The sequence below is a fragment of the Ornithodoros turicata genome, chromosome 5 (genome assembly GCF_037126465.1).
Source record: "Ornithodoros turicata isolate Travis chromosome 5, ASM3712646v1, whole genome shotgun sequence".
NCBI lineage: Eukaryota > Metazoa > Arthropoda > Arachnida > Ixodida > Argasidae > Ornithodoros > Ornithodoros turicata.
In genome coordinates this window covers 40,354,426-40,377,054 of record NC_088205.1, presented here as the reverse complement: position 1 = coordinate 40,377,054, position 22,629 = coordinate 40,354,426, and the positions used below count along the sequence as shown (strand labels likewise).

Sequence of the window (22,629 nt, the reverse complement as noted above, 5' to 3'; positions counted from 1 at the left end):
TCAGCCTTGGCCAGTTACGAAAGTGCTGAGGAAGAAGCAAGTGAACGGTCAGAGCTTCTCCTTGGTTCGCTGGTTCGGTTACGACAAAGAACACGACAGCTGGGTTCCGAGCAGCGACGTGGTCAAGATTGGGAAATGACGTCAGACATCTATGTCCACCTGCTCTCGAACGCCAGCATGGATAAGTTTCCCTCGAATAAACTCAACGCCTTCACGGTAGCTCTCGAATCGGTATAAAGTCGGTCTGATGGATCTCAGCATAAGTAACGATTTTTTAAATATCGGGTACGAAAGGCAAGATGCGAAAATCGAGGTTTCTTTCGAGGACACGGTGGAAGCCGGCAGAACTTTTCGTGTCACCGTCGTATCTCGAGAGGGATTTGGGAAAAGCCCTTTCGGAATTTAACGTTTCTTTTGCGTACAATAAATCGTGATACGACTTCGTCTTACCCGTGGACGTGAAAGCCGTGGAATTGGACCCTCGGCTTGCACAGGCGCTCGACGCCTCGTTAGCGTCCCGCGAAGCAGGTCGTGCGGTGAAACCTCCCAAATTGAGCGAACGCGAAGCCACCTCCATCTTATTGGAGCACGTCGCACCCGTCGCTTTCGGCGACGTCACTCTGAATTCGGAAACCACGTCCCTAGGAACACACTCAACAAGTATTTCCAGACGCACAAGCTGGACGCCTCGCTAGAATTCGCGGATAACGTCTACTTTCTGAAAACGCCGAAAGGGTTGCACGTACCGGAACCCTTTGTCAAGCTGCTACATCTCACAGCCGTCGAGGGACATGGAGAAACGCTACGCGTCTCTCTCCCCGTAGCTTGCCAATTTTCTTTCGCGATCAAGACGAAAATTCCTCGATCTTTGCAAGTACATCTGCCTCCCGGCTATCATGCGACGCCGCAAGCACTTCTGGATGCGATTAACCAGCGCGTAGGCGAACGCGCGCGCTTCAGCTTCGACGGAACCGAACAGAAATGTAAAATTCGGCTTTCCGAGGGCATCTCCACCCTAAGACTTTCCGAGTACCTGGCCGTGCTTTTGGGCTTCGAATCGCGTACCGTGTTCACGGGGGAGGAGGAGGAGGATGCCACGAGCTACGTCGAGGTACTCCTGGAACCCCCGTTTCACAACATAATCATCTACACGAATATCGTGGAGCCCACGTACGTGGAGAGCGGGAAAAAACCGATATTAAAAATACTACCCTTTTATTACGAGAAAGCCAAGCACGTCGTCACCTACACGTTAGCTAACATCCAGTATTTTAACTTGTCTCAATTCAAAATTCCCTCAGTGACGATCGTTCTCGCGGACGAAACGGGAAGACGTTTGCCGTTGCGGTCCAAAGGCAGAACCAATCTAACGTTGCATTTCAAATATGTACCGTAATTCCCCCAAAATAATTCCCGTGTACACGGGACCCCTTTTCCAACGAGGGGGTGGTGTGTTGAGCAACATATCAAAGTTTATCGTTCCCATCTGGCAGCAAATAAAACCGATCGCCAAGAGAACGTTGAAGTGCTTGGAGCGGAATTTGGCCGATGGCGAAGGAATATCGCGCGCAGTAAAAAAGACGACCATAGCAACGGGGTGAGACGTGCTGGATTCCATGGAGGGCTCTGGAAACAACAATGGGAAGAAACGCCCAAACGACAACAAAAGGCGCCGACACACGACGCACCTGCAGATATCTTTGGTACACGGTGAAGGTCACACATCCGCTGCGCGCGCTCCGTCATGACGTCAACGAAAGGAAAAATACAGACGCCGATCTGTCTAACGAGTGATGTGATGATATTCGAACCCCCTTCCATTCAATGCGGCGTGGAAGATACTTCGTACCAACTCTTTTATCCTGTCAACGGAGTAAATAATTCCGTGATCGAATTTTCTATTCAAAATTTGCAAAGGGCACACTTGATCTCTACGGTTTTTTGTTTGATCGCAGTGCCGCGCTGTCTCGTATGTCAGTACGACCCCATCGATGCCATGCTCGTGGCCGTAGAAAGAGAGCACGAAGCTAGAATAGAGAATCTCGGTAACAGCCCAGTCGTCCTTTCAGATGACGACGACGACGACAGAGTCAGTAGTCCGCCTTTCGTAATACCTGAGACGGACGACGACGACGAACCCCTAGATGGGCACGACAGTGCAGACGAATAGCTCATGTGGGAAGGGGATCAGTCGTATGCAGATTTCATTCCTCTGTCTGGCAGGGTTCGAGATGAATCGCCAGATGCAAGCCCAGAATTTCGAAACGAAGCTGAGCCTGTCCTGGGTCATAGAATCATTGAATTACGAGAACACGTCGTAGAGAATCATCCCTCCGTCACGGAGAGACGATTCCTTCCTTTCTTTGTCACAGATGAGGCATTTGACGGAACGGCTACTAGGTACGCGCTTCTCTGTTCCCCGCACGACGACAACGTCGACGATTTGCGAATACCGAGCATAGCTCCAGTAATCGCGCGCGTCCTCGAAGCTTATCCCATGCCTTTCAAATTTTGTCTGTGCTCGAAGGCGCTCATGGTTAAGGACGGAGCCGACGGGTTGACTTCTCATCTCCTTCACGTGAACCTTCACATGAGAGTCGTTCATAACCGCCAAGAAATCGAAGGCGCGATAAATGCTGCTATCGCAGAATCCTCGCAACGCGTTGAAAACTATGCGAGAGAAGGGTCTGGTTTCACCTCGAACGACCTCCAATGTGTCGACTTAAAACTAACGCGCTTAAAACCGAAGCGGATTGGGTGCACGATTTGAGCTTCCCGAGCTACTAAAGAGAAAAACAAAGACTCTCACAAACGTCAAACTCCCTCCGAATCACGAAAACGAGTGTTTCAAGTATAGCGTGCTGGCACTCTTACATCGTTTGAGGAGCAAACCAAACCTTCATGTAAGATACCACAAGTACATGAATCCTTCGAATCCGGAGACGCGCGTAACGTACTGGCCCCCCTGCTTTCCAGTCACTTACGAAGACATTACCCTGTGGGAGAGAAAAAACAAAATCTCAGTCTACATCTACGTGTTCGACGAGCAGACGAGTTCGATATCTACCGGACGGGTTCCCTGCACGCTCTATAAGGATAAAGTCCACTTGCTCGAGGTTAGGGAGCATTTCTATGGGATCCAAAAATTTAGCACTTTCATGGGACGAAGTGACTACTTTTATTGCGAGAAATGCACGTCCGGTTACGGAACGAGAGAGGCATTGCAGCAACACGAATGTCTGTGTCGAGACGGCCTAGATGGCTATTTGGGACCCAACGTGGCAGAGAAATGCTTGCTCTCACTCAAGCGATTTAGCGATCAAATCGATAGGTTGAACCGTTGTCCCTCACCGTTGGTCATGAGTATGTAAGACCACTTTCAGCATGCGAGCGCTACACACTGCGAATTTTGTGGAATCGAATTTAACCGACATACGCGGAAGGTGTCGCATCACGACCACACCCGGTTCGTAGAGCTGGTTCTTCGAATTTTGTCGCGACGCTGTGTGATACGTGTAACCTTACGTGTCGTAACACCAAAGAACTCGTCGTGTGCGTGCACAACCTGCAGTACGATTTGAGCTCCCTTCTCCGTCACATGCACGTTCTAAATCTGGGCGAGCCGTGGATCTTAGCTTCGAGCTCGGAAAAGATAAGAGGGTTCAACATTGGCGATCTCTATTTCCGCAATACCACGCAGTTTTTCAACCTGTCCTTGTCGAACCTGGTGGAAACCCTCCTCGCCAGCGGTGGCGAGAGCGCTATGATAGAAATCCACCAATTCACCACATCCGATCTGTCATGTCGTGCCAAGAAGGTGAGGTAACGGTTCAAGAAGAGGATACACCCATAACCAAAACCAAGATTAGACTTTACTCCAAAAAACCCAAAGGAATCACAAAAGCACAAGCGTGCACAACGTTACAACGTTCGAAGAAGAAAATATAAATGGTCAAAATCCGATGATGAAAGCTTTCTCGTGGTCGTATCCTTTCCTTTTGTCGTCGTCGTCGTTTTTAGTGAAATTTCCGCAACATACTCCTCCCCTCCCGAAAGCAGCTGCGGAGCTAGCTACTTTCCAAGACTGTTTCGAGAGGGTACAACAGTTGCACTGGTCTTCTTGTCGTCTTTCCAGTTGGGAGTAGCACAGAACATGCTCTGACGTGTCCATCTTGTCCGCGGTGGTTCTCCGTTACACAAACAGTTTTCCACAGAAGTCGCGGAGTCTTTTCTTCGTGCATGAGCACAATGTCACCCTCCTTAATTTCATTGCTTCCGACTGGAGAAACTATGTGTGCTGACCTTAGCTGCAGCAAGTAGTCGGCCCGCCACCGTTTCCAGAAGTGGTCGGCTAACAGTCGGCAGTGGATCCATCTTCTGGTAAGTGCTTCTGAAGTAGAAACTACCTTCGGGTTAGTATGAGGCTCGGGGAAAGAAAGTAGGCTTTTTCCGATGAGCAGGTGGGCTGGCGTAAGTGCTCGTGTCTCCGACGGGTTCGCTGCCAAGTATGTAAGCGGTCGGGAGTTTATGGCTGCTTCGGCATCTTGAAGAACAGTCTGTAGCTGTTCGAAGTTGAGGCTTTGCTTGCCGAGTATCTTCCTGAGAGAGTCTTTGACACTTCGCACGAGCCTCTCCCACCAGCCCCCCCACCATGCCGCTTTCTCTGGGATGAACTTCCACCGAATCTGTCTTGAGGATAGATACCCTTGTGTTCTGTCGTGTCGCAGGACAGACCAGAGTGCTTTGAACTCCTTTTCGGCGCGTTTAAACGTGAGCGCGTTATCGGAGTAAATAGTGGATGGGGTCCCGCGACGAGCGATAAAACGGCGCATAGCTAGCAGGAAGGAGTCTACGGTGAGGTCCGACACTAGTTCCAAGTGCAATGCCCTTGACGTCGCACAAGTGAATAACGCGACGTACGATTTGTCGGAGTTTTTCTTGCTCGAGACGTACAGTGGCCCGGCGAAGTCGATGCCCACTGTTTCGAAGGGGTGGCCTCGATGTACTCGGTCCGGTGGCAGCGGTGCCATCGGAGACGTCGCTGCCTGCGCTCGAAGACGTCGACACGTACCGCACCTTGCGAGTACACTTTTCATTAGTTGTCGAGCTTGCGTAACCCACAACCTTTCGCGAACGTCGTTCATAGTGGCCTGGACACCGCCGTGCTGGGTCCGCCGATGTGCGCTGTTAACAATCAGGTAAGACAGCCTATGACGTTTGTCTAAAATTATTGGGTGCTTTACAGTCTCGGTTTCTGGTGAAAATTCCAGGCGTCCCTTTAATCTCATGATCCCATACTTGTCCAAGTAGGGTTGCAACTTGCCAATCTTGGAAGCCTTCGGAATGGCGCAGCCACGTTTCAGTTCCTGCACCTCGTGAGGGAAGCTCTCTTGCTGAGCAACCTTTATCCAGTACTCATCGGCTGCATTGATTTCCTCGGCGGTAATCCACAGTGCGGACGATTGGGCTGCCTTCTTGCATCTGTCAATAAACCGCCTAGCCCAAGCGGTAACTCGTAATAGTTTCACGTGGCTGCTAAAGTCCTGGATATCCATTAGGGGTCTACTTTTTCGAGAGTCACGTGCATCACCTGCGAAGAGTTACTGCAGGCTTCCATGTCCGATTCTTCCGTCCGGGACGGAGCATCAAATTTTGGCCACTGAGACTCTCCGTCCTTGAGCCAGTTGGGACCTTCCCACCAGTGCGAGCTCCTTAACAATGCGTGAATTGTCATGCCCCGCGTCAAACAGTCCGCGGGGTTTTGTTTTCCTGGGCAGTGCCGCCATTGATCCGCTGTCGACGTTGCCTGAATCTCCGTTACGCGGTTGCACACAAAAACCTTCCATCTTGCAGCTCGTCCTTTTATCCAAGTGAGTGCAATGCTGGAGTCCGCCCAGAAATATGCCGGAACAGACGGCATACGTAGCGCGTGTTTGACAAATTTTGCGGTTCTGGCAGCAATGAGAGCTCCCATGAGCTCCAGCCTGGGAAGCGATAATTTCTTGAGAGGGGCTAGGCGAGCCTTTGAGAGAATCAACGTACATTGTACGTTACCGTCGTAGTCTTCACATCTGAGAATGCACATGTCCCATACGCTAGTGGACTCGCATTGCTAAAAAGATGAAGTTGTGTTGACGTAATCATCTCTACACCTCTCTTCAGGTTCCGTGGAACAGATACATTAAGTAGATCCGCCAGTTCTGCTTTCCAGGAGTCCCAGTCACCCTTGACTCTGTCCGGTATTGGCTGGTCCCACCCCACACCTTGCTGCCAAAGTTGTTGAAATACCATTTTGGCCTTGATAGCGAACGGTGCGGCCAATCCGAGTGGATCGAAGATCTTCGCGACTGTCTGAAGCACCGAGCGTTTGCTGTCGCCTACTTGACTGAGTGCTTCGAGGACGTTCAGTCCATTGAAATTCAGTGTATCCAGTCTGGTGTCCCAAGTTAGTCCGAGTACTCTAGCTGTCTCGTCACCTTCGGTATCTCCAATCAGTTCATGTTGAGAAACTCCCGACTTCGTGCTATCGACGTGATCTTGAATTTCACTACAGTTTGATGCCCATTTCTTTAACGGCATGCAAGCGTCACGCATTATGGCAGTTGCGGTCTTTATGATGCATTTTGCCTCTTCTGCTGTATCGGTGCCGGTGAGCAGGTCATCAATGCAGAACGAGTCTGCCATCATTTGCGCAACTTCTTGTTCAGGTCCGGAGACATTCCTGAGGTGATGAAGCACCGTAGCTCCTAGCAGAAAGGAACTTGCCGACGTCCCAAAGGGCACCCGTGTCATCCTCCATTCGCAAATACTAGGTAGACAATCGCTTGAGGTGGGTGGCTGCTCAAACCAAAGGAACCTTAGAGCGTCTCTGTCTTCACCTCTAACGGCGACTTGCAGAAAGGCCTTTTCAATATCGGCAACTAAGGCCACGTTGTTCAGGCGGAAGCGCAGTAGCGTCGATAGAAGGTCACAGTTTATCTTCGGTCCGGTTTCGAGACAGTCATTTAACGAACAGCACCCTGCTGCATGGGAAGACGCATCAAAAACAACTCTCACTCTTGTTGATGTTGATCCCTCCCGAACTACGGCACGGTGAGGCATGTAGTACAACCGGTCACTCGTTTTTTTTCCTCTTACTTGTTCAGCAATACCGTCGCTCATGTATTTTTGAATAGCACAGTCGTATTCTTCAAGTTTTTTCTCTTTGTGCAGTCGTTTTACTAAGCTCCTTAGTCGACGTTCAGCAATGTCACGGTAAGCCGGACGCAGACGTTTTCCATGGGAGCGCAACAGTATACCTGCCGTTTTCTTTCGATACCGTGCTGAAGAACTGTTGGAGCACTCTGTCGTCATCTTGAACGGTGGTTTCATCTTTTATGCCAATGCCGTCAAGTTGCCACATTTGGCGTAGCGACCTGGAGTTTTCGCAATCACAGGCAGCATCGGTTCTTTGCACGCAAGTCATAAGACTCGACGTAATGCAATCCACATCTTGTGAGTTTGTGGGGCCTTGAAAAGTCCACCCTAGTGTAGTCTCGATTCCCACGAAGTTCTCGTTGTTGTAGCACCGCTCGATTCTGCCGGTGACGAAGTTCCATAGCTGGTCCGCACCCAGAAGTAAATTAATCCCTCTTAAATTCGTTGCGTTCTGAAACATGAGGTCGTCGGCTATGAAGCCGCCGCTTTCCTGAATTCTGGTTACCAGATCAATATTCAAAGGTGTGGCGATGATGTCCCTGCAGATAACGGGTACGATGACTGCCTTTAGCAGATACTTTGAAGGCGAGAACTGGCTGCGTAGACTGAGTTCCACGACGTTACATTGTTTTCGTTCTGAACTTGCAGAAGTGTCGCCGAAAGTATTGAGCGTGTCGAGTGTCGATCACCTTGAGTTTTAGGTGATCAGCCAATTGCTTGCTTATGAAGGTTTGTTGACTGCCTCCGTCCACGACTCCTCTAACGTAGATGCACTTTCCTCTTCCGACGGCCCAGCATCTGAAAGTCTGTAGGGCTACTGTGCCGTTCCTGCAAGCTCCTCCGGGTACTAGGACATTTGTGACATCCTTAGCATCAGTTATGGCCCGTTCTTTCTTATCGGGCTTTCATGAAGGATCGCACATGGATGTTACGTGACGACCGCCGCAATTCCTGCATCTCATCCTCCCTCGGCAATCTCTGGCGCTGTGGCCCTTCTTGGTACAGCGAAGACATCTTTTATCCTTAGCGAGCTTCGCCTTCTTGTCGCTCAAAGGCACTGAACGAACACACTCTTCAGTACTGTGCACAGTGTTGCTGCAGAAGAAGCAAGGTGCTGGGTTTGTAGATGCGTTGTGTAGAACTGCAGCAGATGGATTTGCTCGGCCTAGGGTAGCTGGTTTGCTGACAGGCTGAATTTGTTTCTTGAGGTTACGTTCTGCGACTTCGCTTTTCTCTCGACTCTCAACCTCCACGTGAAGAAACTTCAGCACTGCCTGTAGTTCGTCGGAAGCTGTCGTTGACGTGGACGCCGCTGCGGTGTCTCCTGCATCTGTTGGGCTTGTAGTGCTGGTGGTGGTCGGGCGATGAACCGAGCGGTAAGAGTCTATTACGATTTCCGATGGCAGGGAAGATAATAGTATTTCTGTTAGCATTGCTGCGTAAGAACTGTCTTGAACTCCGAGTGAACGCAATCCACGTATGTGACTCTGCACGTGGTCGTAGAATCGTCGCAAACCTTAGACGTCTGAGGAGGACTGGACTGCCAGGAGGCTACGAAGCTTTGCCAGTAGCTGCCTTTCTATTCTTCCTAGATCACCGAAGCGCTCCTTGAGAATTTCTGTAGCATCGTCGTACGAGGCGTCGTAGGAAGTCCAGCTATCGCTGTGGCAGCAGATCCAGCCAGTAGGGAACGAAGGTACTGGAACTTTTCTATCTTCACTAGGTTCTTGTTCTCATGTACGGTTGCGTTAACTTGTTCCCAGAAACTGTGCCATTCGCTTAACTTGCCGCTGAACGTTGGAAGCCTCAATTTGGGAAGTTTGATCCCAATATGACGTTGTTGCGACGACGCTTGCGGTGAACTCGGTTCGTTCGAGGCTCCCATTGACGACGCAGAGCTGTGCCAGTTTCCAGTTCAAGTTGGCGACTGTTTCTGTTACTCTGCCCTCATACTCCAAAACACTGGCGCACTCACATTCGTAGTCCGCATCGGTCACAAGCGGCTCGATGGCGGTATTCAGTACGACGAGCTCCGCATTGCTTGTAGTGAGACGTTGGAGTAATGCATTCAGCACTTCAGCTGAGGCAGTTCCATCTTTTAGGGCAGTTGAAGCTTCGTTGAGAATTCTCGTAGTTTGAGCTCGTCGAGTTCCACGCTTGGACTTGAGGCGTTCCATGGATGCGACGAATTGATGGCTTGGCTCTTCGATCTGGCCACGACAGACGCGTTCCCGGGTTTCGGCACCAGAGCGATATGATAGAAATCCACCGATTCACCACATCCGATCTGTCATGTCGTGCCAAGAAGGTGAGGTAACGGTTCAAGAAGAGGATGTTGTAAGCACTCATTGCATCAATTCACAGTTTCACCCATCATCACTTTGTTCTCTTTTGCTTTGCTGTTGTGATGAAAATAAAGGACTCGTGAAGTAACGTTCACGAGCCCACGTAACGTTTACGTGGGAACGTAACGTTTCCCAGCTCACATAAAAACATCCTGAACCACTTCCCCTCCTTCATGGCTTCACACAAAGCCACATACTCAGCTTCACAGGTCGATAAAGCGACTATTCTTTGTTTCGTGGATTTCCAGGAGATTGCCGCTCCCGACATTATGAATACAAATCCACTCTGAGATTTTCCACATGCCGTATCTGAGTTCCAACTAGCATCCGAATACCCGTGAAACCGGTCGTTGTTCGCTTTGTACTGTAGGCAAAAACTCTTTGTCCCTTGTAAGTATCTCAACACTCGCTTTGCCATTTTCCAATGTTGGATGGTGTAGGACGTGTTGAATTGGCTGAGGTAGTTGACCGCAAATGCTATGTCTGGTCTTGTGCCCTGCACAAGATACATGAGGCTTCCAATGAGGCTTTGGTAGGGAACGTCCGGCCTCTCTTCCACCTTTTGTTTCTTGGCGGTGTCTTCTTGGCGGGTTTCCATGGGCGTCTTAATAGGCCTGCATTCGTCCATGTGATACCGATGCAGTATCTCGTCGATGTATTTCGTCTGGCTAATACTAATTGTCTTCTCGTCCTGGTTTCGATGAACCTCGATGCCGAGGATTTTTGTAGGATCTCCCAGGTCTCTCAAACTGACTTTCTGGTTTAGAAAGCACAATGCCGTCTGCAGCACTTTGTCGCTGTTAGCGAGAAGTAATATGTCGTCCACGTAGACTCCAAGTATTACTTTGTCTTGACCTTTTTCTTGCACATAGACGCACCTATCTGTTTCCAATCGTCGGTAATTTGCTGTTGTCAGTATTTTATCCAGTGTGCGATACCATGTTCGACCTGCTTGCTTGAGTCCGTATATAGACTTGCGTAGGAGGCAGACTTCCCGTTGGGCTTCTGTTGGATCCGTGCCTGGGGGTAGTTCCATGTAGACCTCCTCCTCCAGTTCACCGTGGAGGTAAGCTGTCTTAACATCCAATTGGCGCATCGCCATGTTTCGTTCGTTAGCGAGTGCTAGCAATGTCCGTAGACTGGTTAATTTTATAACTGGTGAGAAAGTTTCGAAATAGTCCACGCCACGTTCTTGTGTAAATCCCTTTGCTACTAGTCTTGCCTTATACCTTTTGCTTCCGTTACTCTCGTTCTTGATACGAAAGACCCATTTGCTTTTTACCACTTTCATTCCCTCTTTTCTGGGAACCTTTTCCCATGTACACATCTCTTCATGGGATCTTAATTCTTCTTCAATGGCTTGTTGCCATTTGTCGCGGTCTGGTGAGGATAAAGCCTCTTCGAAACTCTGCGGTTCAATTGGGGTGTCGCTAGCTTTACGACAGTAGTCCGGCTTTGTTGGATCTACGGTCAATCGGTCCGGTTTTTTGCATAGTCTCTTGGACTTTCGACCTTCAATGTCGTTTTGCGGGTTCCTTATGTCAGGTTCGGGTGCGGTTTGTAGTTCTTCGTGACATATTGTCAATGGAACCGTACTGTAATCTCCAACGACACTTTGTTGCAGAAGTTCTGATCCTCGTCTATCTTCCCAAAAGAAAGGTTTCCTGCTGAAGAAGACTTGGTCTTTCGAGGGGTCGTACAGCCTATACCCTTTTCGGTCATCACTGTAGCCCACAAAGATGCAGGACTTGCTTCGTGAGTCCAACTTGCGTCGAAGCTGCGAAGGTACCGATGCGTTGGCGATACAACCGAAGATTCTAAAGTAGCTCACAGACTGTTTCCGCCCGGTCCAAATTTCCTCGGGTACCATCCCATCTAGTATTCGCTTAGCGCAGCGATTTCTGACGTACACGGCAGTGTTCATTGCTTCAGCCCAAAATTTTTCTGGCAAGTTTGAGTCACGTAGTAGCGTCCGCCCAGTTTCAAAGTGTTGTCTCGTCGCCCTCCTACGTTCGAGAATGAGCTGCACGGTTGTTTTCCGTGGAGGCAATTGATGCAGGTAATGACATCTCCAGTCAAGTTTGGGAGTCCCCTAACAGTATTTAATCGTTGCATCTCAGTCAACGTCGAGTAGTTGACGTGCCCCATACGCTTGTGCCACAAATTCTTCAGGTCTTCTCTAGATGCGCGGGCATGTTCTGGGTCTGGTGGGATGGCCTTGGCATACAGCTTGTAAATGCCGTATCTGTCTTCGGCGGAGGATACACCCATAACCAAAACCAAGATTAGACTTTACTCCAAAAAACCCAAAGGAATCACAAAAGCACAAGCGTGCACAACGTTACAACGTTCGAAGAAGAAAATATAAATGGTCAAAATCCGGTGATGAAAGCTTTCTCGTCGTCGTATCCTTTCCTTTTGTCGTCGTCGTCGTTTTTAGTGAAATTTCCGCAACAAGCGCGTTTCATTGTACCCGTTAAATGTATGGTGACCGTTTCCGGCGCCTCCTCAGGAAGGGCATTTACCCGTACACCTTCGTCGACAGTTTCGAAGCGTACAATTTGCCCGCACTACCGCCAAAGGAAGCTTTCAAAAGTGACCTGAACGACCAAGAGATCACGGAGATCACCGTCGACATCAGGCAACGAATAACCGTGGAACAAAGAGCTGCACGCGCATGTAATTGAGAATAAAAGTTCTAGTCGAGACATGCTTCTCTCTCTCTCTCGCAGACAGGAGAAGCACGGGTCATCGTGGCAGTGTGGTAGCGGAATGGGTGTACGAAAAGAATGACCATTCCGTCATCGTGCTGGTGCAGTGACCCGCGCAATGACGGCGCTGCGATGAAGATTCCCCTTTTCTGGCACGTCTGATCTCACGAACACAGCATTACGAGATGATCAGACAAGGGAGGGAGGGTGCAGGCATCTATTGACCAAATCTTTGGTTTGTATTCAATAAAGATGTTTCAGTGAAAGAACACACAGAGTCTCGTAAAAGTTATTCAGACTGTTTAATGCGTTGCATGTCGATAACCAATCGGTATTTCAATAAATCAATGACCAAATTGGCGATGTAGACTGCTTGCAAATGTCGCTGCTTCCGTAGGGCGTGCTTAATATGAGCGATGGCACGAGCGAGAAGGTCCACGATGTCTGCAGCGATGTAGTTGAATTCTGCGTTGGCCAAGCTCACAAATTCGCTCATCAGTCCCAGGGGTCCGTCAGGAACCGTTATGCAGACGTTCTTGTAACGGGCGTAGATCCGACGCACCATCTCCTGCAGCGGCCCCGGCGAGATCTCTTCTATATTGCCAAAGCCTACCATGTCTATCACGTAGCGAAAAGCAGTGATGACGAGCTCGTTGCGGGGACTTTCGCTGTTGAAACATTCCTTCTCCACTTCTTCCCAAGAAGCGTGGGTGCGGGAACAATTTTGTAGCGAGTGGTAGCTGAACATCTTCACGTAGTGATGACGCGAGCGCAGAGTCGCGCTGCCTTTATACAGATAAACGCGCGCGCGCAAAGAAACGAGAGTGAAACCGAAACTCAGAAGCCACCCGTCGCCGCCAGGAGCGCGCGCGCGCATGTACGGACAGGTGGAGCAGAGGGCGCGCGCGCATCCATAGCTGCCGCTGCGCGTCGCCTCAGTCAGTTTCTCTCTGGCTGTCGTGGAAAGCAGACGTGCGCTCCCCGCGCTCGCTCAATTTCTGGCTGGCTGTCATAGAGAGCAGACGTGTGTTCCCCGCGCTCGCTCAGTTTCTGCCTGGAAGTCGCCGCGGGGGAAAAGGTGAGTGATTTGACGCGCTCCTTTTCTCGTATGTTTGCCGTGTTTAGCGGTGACCAACGAGTGATTTGACCGCGCACATGTTAAGCCTTTTCTCGCATGTTTAGACTTGTTTTGCGGTGAGCAAGCCTTTTGTTCGTGTTGACGCATGTTTAGCGATGTGTGCCCAGTGGTTCCCGCCTTGTGTTAGCTGCATAGTGTTGTGACGTTGTGGTTCGGCCTAAGCGATCGCCCCGGTGAGCCTTTTCCCTCGATGTGTACCGTTTTCTCCGTGCTGTTTTAGCAGTAGCGGTTAGACCTTTTCTCTCGCATGCCTAGACTTGTTTAGCAGTGCTGTCATTTTTACCTTCCGCTAGTATCTTGTTCTCTGTCTTTGTCGTCTAGAGCTATGATGGTGACACCATCTGGTGTGATGCCTTGCAACTAAGTGGCCACCTGTCGTCGATCTCTGCAACTGCTGGGTGCCAACTACCAACATGGCCGGCGCTGGTCACTCGGGTGTTGCAGAGCGGCTTCTTCGCTGCGGCATCGTTGATTTTCGAATAAATTGTTTCTCTCCACTCTATTTCTATCTTTTTATTTTATTTTCTGCCTGTTTTTTTTTTCTTTTTTATGACCACGATTATCCGGAAACGCACAACTTCGTCTGGCGACAGACGTTCCCCAATTAGTGTGATGGCTCCCTGGAGGGTGCTGATTAATGTGGGGGGTCCCAATTAGCTCTAATTGCTAATTAATGGCGTCCAGACGAAGATGTGCTTTTCCGGATAAACGTGGTCAGTACTTACTACTGTCATTGTGTAAGGCATTCACGTTCCTACTACATGGTTATCCATGCTTTTCCCGTCTTCGCAGGCAATAGGGCTGTTGATAGGGAGAATGCTAGGCTACTGGAAGACTGCAACCATAGGGGCTGTGTGGTAAAATGCGTATACGTCGATGCGTACTTCACAGTGACATTTTGCTGTAGCAGTGTTTTTGAAATTACATCTCTTGCAGGTTAAAGGAGCAGTCTAGAGGCCCACAACTTTGTTTCTGTTTTTGGTCAGTATGGAATGTTAGGCGGTCGAAAACAGTTTTCCCACAATTAGTACAACCGTAGCGAAATTGGGACGCCTGCAATAGCTCCCCGAACCTCCCGTGCGCGAAACACCCTCCTTCGCCTTCAGGATAGGCACGTGATGAGCGCCACCACACGCGTCGCATGTGACGCAAGTGGTGAGGACGCTCCTCATTGGACCTGGGATCACATGATCGAGGTCAGCAACATCGCGCAGTCCGGAGCGTCTGCTACCGCTTCGGAGACGCCATGCGTTCTCCGGCTACGTGATGTCCGAAATGGAGGGTTTGAAGGCTGTCCACGACATAACCACGATTTTTTGGGACCGCAGATACCACGGGAAGAACGAGTGGTGCAGCCCGAAATTAACTGCGCTTGTACAGCGAAAATCCCGTGCTTCTCGACAGTGTGCAGCCTGTCCGACAGTTTTCACCGCGCAGTTGGTTCAGTGGCTAACAGGTGGCGCCACAATATCGCCGCTATGCCTTGCTTTCTGCTGCTGTGTATTCTGAGATTGCACAGAAGCCACGGATATATTACTCTTGTGATCGTAATCTTCTTTTCTCAGGCTGCATATATGCTTTGTTTTTTTTTAGAAAACGTGATATAAATCATATAAAGAATAGAAGTCCACAAGAAACAGCTCGCAATGTTCGTAGCAGACGTTTTCTTCTGCGAACGAATGAGGGGCTCTCTACCACCAACGTCACAGTAGAGTGGGTGTGGTCTGCAGTTGGAGCGCTCCGGCCTCTCACCGCGGCAGCGATTTTCCAAATTAATTGCACCGTGGTGAAACAACATTGGACAAAAATATTTTGTGGGAATGCTTTTCACATACTGCTTTACAAGATGACAGCAGTTTTTGGCCATGTTAGATACCACTTTAATGCTACTTTAAGCTCACATGACGCGGCAGGCAAGGGAGTCCATGGCGAAAAGTGAATCTCGCCGAAGTTGGATAGCGTTAATTTTTGCGCACGAAAGGCAAGCTGGACACATCGCAAATCTTCAGTTGTACGAAATACAGTGCAGCATGGTCGCCGGTTATGCCAGTGCTTCAACGTATGTTTCATCGTCGCACTTCGGACATTGCGGGCATATACCTCTAAGTTTACCCCTTGTGGACCGATGCTGTGTGTGTTCATGGACATCATGTTTTCAAAGACATGTAAGTGTTCAATAACCAGTTGCGAAAAAAATGCTTGCCATGTTACGCTGTGATATAACACCTGGTGAGGTAACACGATGCTATGACGCTCAGTTTCATACGAAATAAAGTGTTTGATCTAATGTTGCTTGTTTGTGCCACTCATACGCACTGTTGTGCGGTGTTGATGTAATGTTCAGAGAACGCCAGTAAGCCTGGCTAAGGCACAGGGAAAAGGTCCACTAGAGGTCCGTCAAAGGTCGTCATTGACGTACGACGGACTTCCTTGGGACGTGCGCGGATGTTATTTTGAGCTGCTATCCCTGAGCTGCGATCCCTGATACAGAGCCTCACTGCGGCTGCCGTAGATGATGCTGCCGTTTCTGACTACGTTGACGTTGATAAGGATGATGACGCGTGTGCAGCTATGACTGATGACTGTATGATTGCTGCTGTTGCTTCCGATGATGTGCAGCAAGACGGTGCCGATGACGCCAGTGAGAAACAGGGCCCCGACATTGACACTTTGCGTCCGCACTGACATTCTTCGAGCAGCGCAACAGCATGGCTCAACTCTATGCAATTAGCAAAAGTTTGCAGGAATCGAGTGTCTACACTACTATGTAACAGCTGTCATAGACGAGATTTCTGTGTTTTAATTAAACTTTGCTCTGTAGGACGTGTATTCGGTCGTCTCATTTATCCGGATGCCCCGGTATCCGGACGATTTCACCGGGAACGGCACAATCCGGATAAACGGGGGTCGACTGTAGCTTACTGCTGTTGTCTGCATTGACATTTTTAGTGGCCAGGTACTCCCTTTAGGGAGAGAAAGGAGAAATGGATAAGCACTTGCAAATAGCGTTCACATTGATGAAGCGGTGTAGTCCTGCTACTCTCTGTTCCCAAAATCGCTTTTTTCCAGTGCTGCACCCTTTACCGAAATGCGGTATCGCGATACCGATACTCGTTACTTCAGTAAAAAGTTTCGAAATACCGATATCGATACCTAACGGAGTACCGCTACCGCCACTAAAAAAAAGTAACGCAATACATTACCCGAGACTTTTGTTGGAAATACGAAGATGATGCAACATAGAATTACGTGAAAACTCTATTTGTATAACAGCAAATTTGGAAAAGACAGTTTTGCGGTAATAAGTCAACATATTTATTGTGTAGCTCGCAAACTTTGCTTGACTTTTATCAATAGCTGTTTCTCAAAGCTTCCTCGTCCCCTGAAGTCGCTCATCCACATGCTACGTCTGAATGTAGCCTTCACTCCGTTCTATCGCTACCAGCTAGGCTGTGAGTCTAACCCTATGTGCAACGGTGCGGTGTACTTGCCAACGTAGAACACATACTCCTCCGCTGTCCGACCTATATCAACGAGAGGCGTACACTGCAGTCACAGCTTGCCACTCTTGGCTGCCGCTCCTTAAGCTTGTCGAGCATCCTCGGCTCTTGAGACACCGCGGCCCACTCCAGGGCGGCCTTACGTCATGTAGTTGGCTTCGTACATTCCCAGTTGGCTCTCGGACATTCCCACCATCACGATCAGGATCGCCATCGCAAACGGCTTATTATTTTTATTTTCACTTTGTCATCTCGCTGTCGAGCAGTGGTACATTGTCCTTGATGTTCGTCACACATTCCTCCGACAGAAAGCGAAACCGGGCGCGAGAGACGCACTTGGCCTTCGTGCTTTGTAGTCAGCTTTGAATAATCCCTTGAGCCCAGAGCACTAGGGAAATTGCGACAAGTTCAAGATGGCGGACAAGATTTTGGGATTTACACTAAGCTCACACATGAATTTTCACGTGAGGAACCTTGTTAACTTCACCAATTAGGTACTTAGTTGCTGTTTCTGTGGAGTGCCTTGATTGGGCCCTGACTGGAGTGGGCAGTGGTCAATTTGGCCCCATAAAAGCGGACGCATGCGATTTTCGGAGAGCTCCAGCTGGGACCATTGCTACAGGAAGGTCTGGGACCTTGTATCACCGTCCACCCCCGCCGGGTTCATGTCCAGTCAACTGTAAGCCTTGTATATATTGTAACATATTAAACCTTGTTGCTGTTTATGCCATCTGCCTCGTTAGACGTTCTTTTTGGAAACTAGTCCCGATCTCAAGGAACACATCCCACACATCGTGGAGAGGGACAAAGAACTTTTACTCCATCATCTCTCATCGTCATCACTCATCATTGTCACCACTCATATTAGACCCCCTAGCTATGGGGTAGCGTTCCACTCCTAGGGTGGAAAACCTCCCCACTTCATCATCAGAAGAGATCTGTTGTTGTTGCTTCTCAAAGGCTTCTTCTGCCATCCTAGCCGTGGTCCCTCCGGCAGCTGATAAAGGCCAATATGACAATTGCCTTAGTGTCAGACTCACATATACAATGTAGTCCATGACAAAGGAAACCTATCCGAAGTTAACAATACCACAGTATATGTGAGCTGTGGTTATTTCCTTCGTATTCGAAGAAAAAAAGTGAACATGTGTTTGGTATAATTCCTGTTACGGAGCACGTAGGCGTGCCCACAGGCTTCTTGTCGAGCGCTTGGCGGATCAGTGACAATGAATAAGAGTGAGAAATGTGGTAGATGAAGAAAGGGTGGGACAGTATAAAAGTATCGGTATCGGTAACGATACGGAGACCGCATTACCATAAATTTGTAATGGAAATACTTTTCCGAGACCGACTTAAAAAAGTGTCGCGATCCGCACTCCGATACCGAAAAAAGTATCAGTTACTGTAACGACGTTACGTACAACACTGCTTTTTTCACCCGCAGTGTGGATCGATCTGAAACCGTGCTGGACCATGTCGAAAATCTGTCAGCCTTGCTCAGTGGTCACCAGCAGTGTACCAGTTAATCCACAACACAAAAGCAATGTGTCATGACACAATTGCACTACCAACTACCAGTAAGCAGGACTACATTTATTTTTCAAACCACCACCAATCATACAGGCACCATTCTGCGTATGATCCTCCACATCGCATGCTTGACTTTGTTTAAATTTTACTACTCACGTGTAAAGGGAAATGTTGGGCGCTTGCTTAATCACATATTCTTCCTATAGAGCTACACCACTGGCCTACTCCGATCCCGCTTCATTCGGTGGACGATGGCAGGCCACTCATCTTTCAGAAAGTACAGCAGTTGCTAGCAGAGGACGGTCGCGACGTTTGCTTGGAAACCCAGCGTCTGACAAGCGTTCGCGTGGCGCCTCCTCTCTGAAAAGCAGACGCCGCAGTGCGTGTGTGGGGCACTAGCCGTGGCGCTCACAAGGACAACTGCGCTTCAGCGTGTTAAAGAAGGCGCTGAAAGCATATTGTACGCCCTCGTTTGACTGCTAAATGAAAATTTGGGAAATCCACGATATGGAGACCATTGTGTCCTCGTTTGTGTACTGAGGCACTTGAACTCTTATGCTGACTTATTTCATGTCCGAACCGTTTCGTTGCGAACCGGTTACTGCTATTATTTTTTCCGGTTCTGCTCCGATTCGGGTTCAACAGTGTCATGAAAATTTCGGTTCGGGTTCGGGTTCTTTTCCGATAAAAATAACGGATCGGGTTCGGTTCGACACCCTGGATGTCAGTGAATTGAAAGAAGTAGCGCGATTGACTTATCATGGTTTCGGAACTGTTATCGTGAATACTGTTGTGATCTACTAAAACTAAAAATAAAACTAAAATGTCTGACAACAGGATAACGAACAAAATGTCACTCATAGTCACTGAGAACGCGACGAACTTTGTTAAAGTCCCAGGCAGTGGCGTAGCCAGACCTCCATTGTAGGGGGGGCTCGATACAAAAACTCGCCCCCCCCCCCGCTGATCCTGTGTCGACAACACACACATACTTGTGCACACTGCACTGCAAACTGAGGATTAAAAAAAGGAACGAAAATAGTTTATTTAGACGTTCACAGTACGATTCCATGTACAGGCTGTCATGACCAATGAGGTGGTGTCACGAGATTGGAAGTATTTTGAAAAGCTCATACTTAGAAAACCATTCATGAGTGCTTCTTAGATAGACGCCATGACCTGCAAGAACTTTCGTGATCGTCACCCTGGTCCCCCCCCCCACCTTACACACACACATATATTATGGTCTCGGATTTGCACGATTTGTGTGGGTCGGTCCGTGACAGGTAGGGGGGGCTCGAGCCCCCCCTAGCCCCCCCGTGGCTACGCCACTGGTCCCAGGTCAGATTTCGTCTTCCGGAGGTACGGGAAATTTTATTTGGTTGAAGTGTGGGAAAGGAAAAACCGGTGACGAAACGTAAATAACAAGAGAGTGAGCTTTTTGGGCCCATTTTGAAATGCGCTCTCCGTGTGTAATCGCTATCTCTGAATGACACGGCACGTCTGCCGCCTGGAAAGGAAATATTCCCGTGACGTGATCTAGCGTCTCAAATATTTCTACTCAGGCTAAATTCATCCCTTAAATCTACGATTGTATTGTGCATCGGATGCATTGTGCGGGACTTGTTGTACTCAGTAGTATCCGTGGAAAATGTAAGGTGCTCCAAAACTAAATTGCATAGCAACCAGCGAGCTTAGATAAGCCTGAAAGAAAACAAAGAAAAACTCGGTTTGATAATGCGACCCCTTCGTTCAACTGCAGCGTACCTTTCAATTCAATTTGGTCTATCCAATCTTTATTGTAGGTTTTAAATAACCCAATACCCATGGGATCACTCTGGTTTACACTTCGCAAAATAAACTTCGAGAATAAACTCCTCAAAATAAATCACGAAAAAATCCACGGTGTAAAGATAAAGCAGTAAAAATCAACTTTTGCGATACAAACGCTTCAGATTCAAACTTTCAAAATAAATCGTCTCTGATTGGTTGACAGGCACGAGAGACTCAGAGCAGCGAAGGCTTTTGGCTCCCGCGTCTCAAAATAGTTCCCCGCAGGGTGTGGCTCTTTGTGGTGGGCTGGGAACGAGAGTACCGAGTCTGGACGAATCGTTTACTGTATTTTTCGCCGGCTATCAGGATTCTGTTGACACTGCAGTTATACTGCAGTTACTGCTTTGTTCTGCTGCTCGCCTGTCAAATTTGAGTATGTCGAGCTCTGAATTCGTGTCGTAAGTCACCAAATGAGTTCACGGTGTTGGTTCCAGCTATGGTGGACACCTGCTATATTATGAGCATTGTCGCGAACATCGCCATTCTCCTGCAGGGCTGCCTTGGTTGTAAAATCGGAGAGTTGAAAAGTGACGATCCACGAAAGAGCCCGATACCGTGTGGATGTGTTGTGTTTGTCCATCTGTGTGTTTTGTGTGTGTTCCAGCCTCAGAACCGTAGAATCGTGAAATCGGAACCTGGCTGTGTACTTTCCTGCCTGTGGTTTTCCTTTTGAGCCTACGTTCTGATAAATGCGGGGAACACGTACTGGACAGACTCTCGAAATGCCTTTCTGCAAATAAGCTGCATATGAATGTGAAGAAACTGTTTGTTTGTTTCCAAGTAAAAACTATTTTATCTCGGATGAATAACTTAAGTCAGCAGAGGTGCCGTAATTTTTTGTAACCAGCATACGGTAATCTCAAAGTGTAACGAAATAAGATGCTAATTTCAGAAACATCCACATTGATTCGCGCACCTTCCTAGACAACGATTTGCCATGCAAAAGCTGCAAGAGGTGTATCTAGACATAATACTTCAAGCACTTTGTTTTCACTGGTCTTTGAATACCCTGGAACCTAAGAATGCCATTTTCAAGGTCTTAAAAACCATGAAATTTTCTCACAGAAATCTTTTTTATTCGCGTGGATATACAGTGCAAATTCTAGTTATCAGATGTCGGAGCTGAAGAAAACCAAGAGCAATAAGTAACTGAAATCAGAAGTGTGAGAAATGAATGGCACCCTCTGTTGTATTTGTTTGCCTTCCTTTCTCTCCTATGATCTTCACATTCAGAAATCCCCAAGTACGTTTATTAACAGATCACTCTTTATGCTAAGCACCCACGCCAAGAAGAGGTCTAAAATTTACGGTACCAGCTACTTTATTGTATGCGTTAAATCTTTGTGATGACGACGAAGCAGTCATCATCTCGTGATACCATTCTTCTGTTACTCAGCCATTAAACATAGTCACTCCTACCCGCTGTCCTGTTTTCCACAAAATGCTGCCGAAACCCGCTACCCTTGCACCTATTTTTACAGCTTATAAATATTGTGCTGAAATATGAAATCGCTATAAAACTTGTATCCTGTGTGACATTACATTAAATGTGCTGCTTGCAGTTCTGCAGCGTTGTTTCTCCCTCACGTTCAAGTGAAAAGGCAAAAAGAACTCTCCGAAACTTACTCTCACACCAGTGATTTCCCCAGAAATTCACTGCTGGGGGGGGGGGGGGGCGCCGAGCTTTCAAAGGGGGGGGTACGCTTGGTGATACGGTGGTGGTACGCTTGGTGGTGGTACGCTTTTCTTAGACACGGAAAGAATCGTGGCACAATGGTGACATATCTGCACAGCTTTGCCGTTTTCTTTGTACATGTTATTACGTTAGAACACAGTACATTAGAATACAGATTCATTATGAACGGCATTTCGACATTAAGATGTATAATCAGTCACACGACCGACAAACACCTTTTCTCACGAGGCTGAATGAATACCTTTCTACCAACGGTGAAAACCATAGACGAAAAAAGTAGAATACCTTGCTTGATTGAGTTGGGCGCAAATGACTCTTGATGATCCACATTGAGCTTGCGAGTCCGCACGCATTTTTGCTCGTCTATGCGCGCAATATATGCATTGAACAGTCACTTTCAACTGATTTTGAAAAATGCATGGCACGATCATCTGCATGACTGTGGTCTTACAGCCCAAGTTTGACAGTACAGGATGTAATTCGCCCCGCCGGACTCACTACCAGAACGTGTTGGTGGTCGAGTTGGGTGGTGTGATCTCAGAAATTTCAGGGGAGTGTTGCGAAAATGCAGGGAGGGTGTACACCCCCCACCATTATTTCGGGGCCATGTACTCACATTAAATGGTCACGAGCGTGCTTTTGAAAACTATAGCGGCACATAGGGAAACCGACGTTGCAT

The 22,629-nt window shown here is 48.4% G+C and overlaps 2 protein-coding genes across 2 annotated transcripts; both read right to left on the bottom strand.

The window, feature by feature from the left end:
• Positions 1-4,067: 4,067 nt before the first annotated feature.
• Positions 4,068-5,555, bottom strand: LOC135395762 (uncharacterized). Its single transcript, XM_064626854.1, has one exon. It carries the CDS (start codon positions 5,553-5,555, stop codon positions 4,068-4,070), a length of 1,488 nt encoding a protein of 495 aa, XP_064482924.1.
• LOC135395761 (uncharacterized) lies at positions 5,555-7,371 on the bottom strand. Its single transcript, XM_064626853.1, has 2 exons — positions 6,181-7,371; positions 5,555-6,112 (listed from the first exon to the last, which is right to left on the bottom strand). The coding sequence occupies exons 1-2, from the start codon at positions 7,369-7,371 to the stop codon at positions 5,555-5,557; spliced, it is 1,749 nt and encodes a 582-aa protein (XP_064482923.1).
• Positions 7,372-22,629: the final 15,258 nt, after the last annotated feature.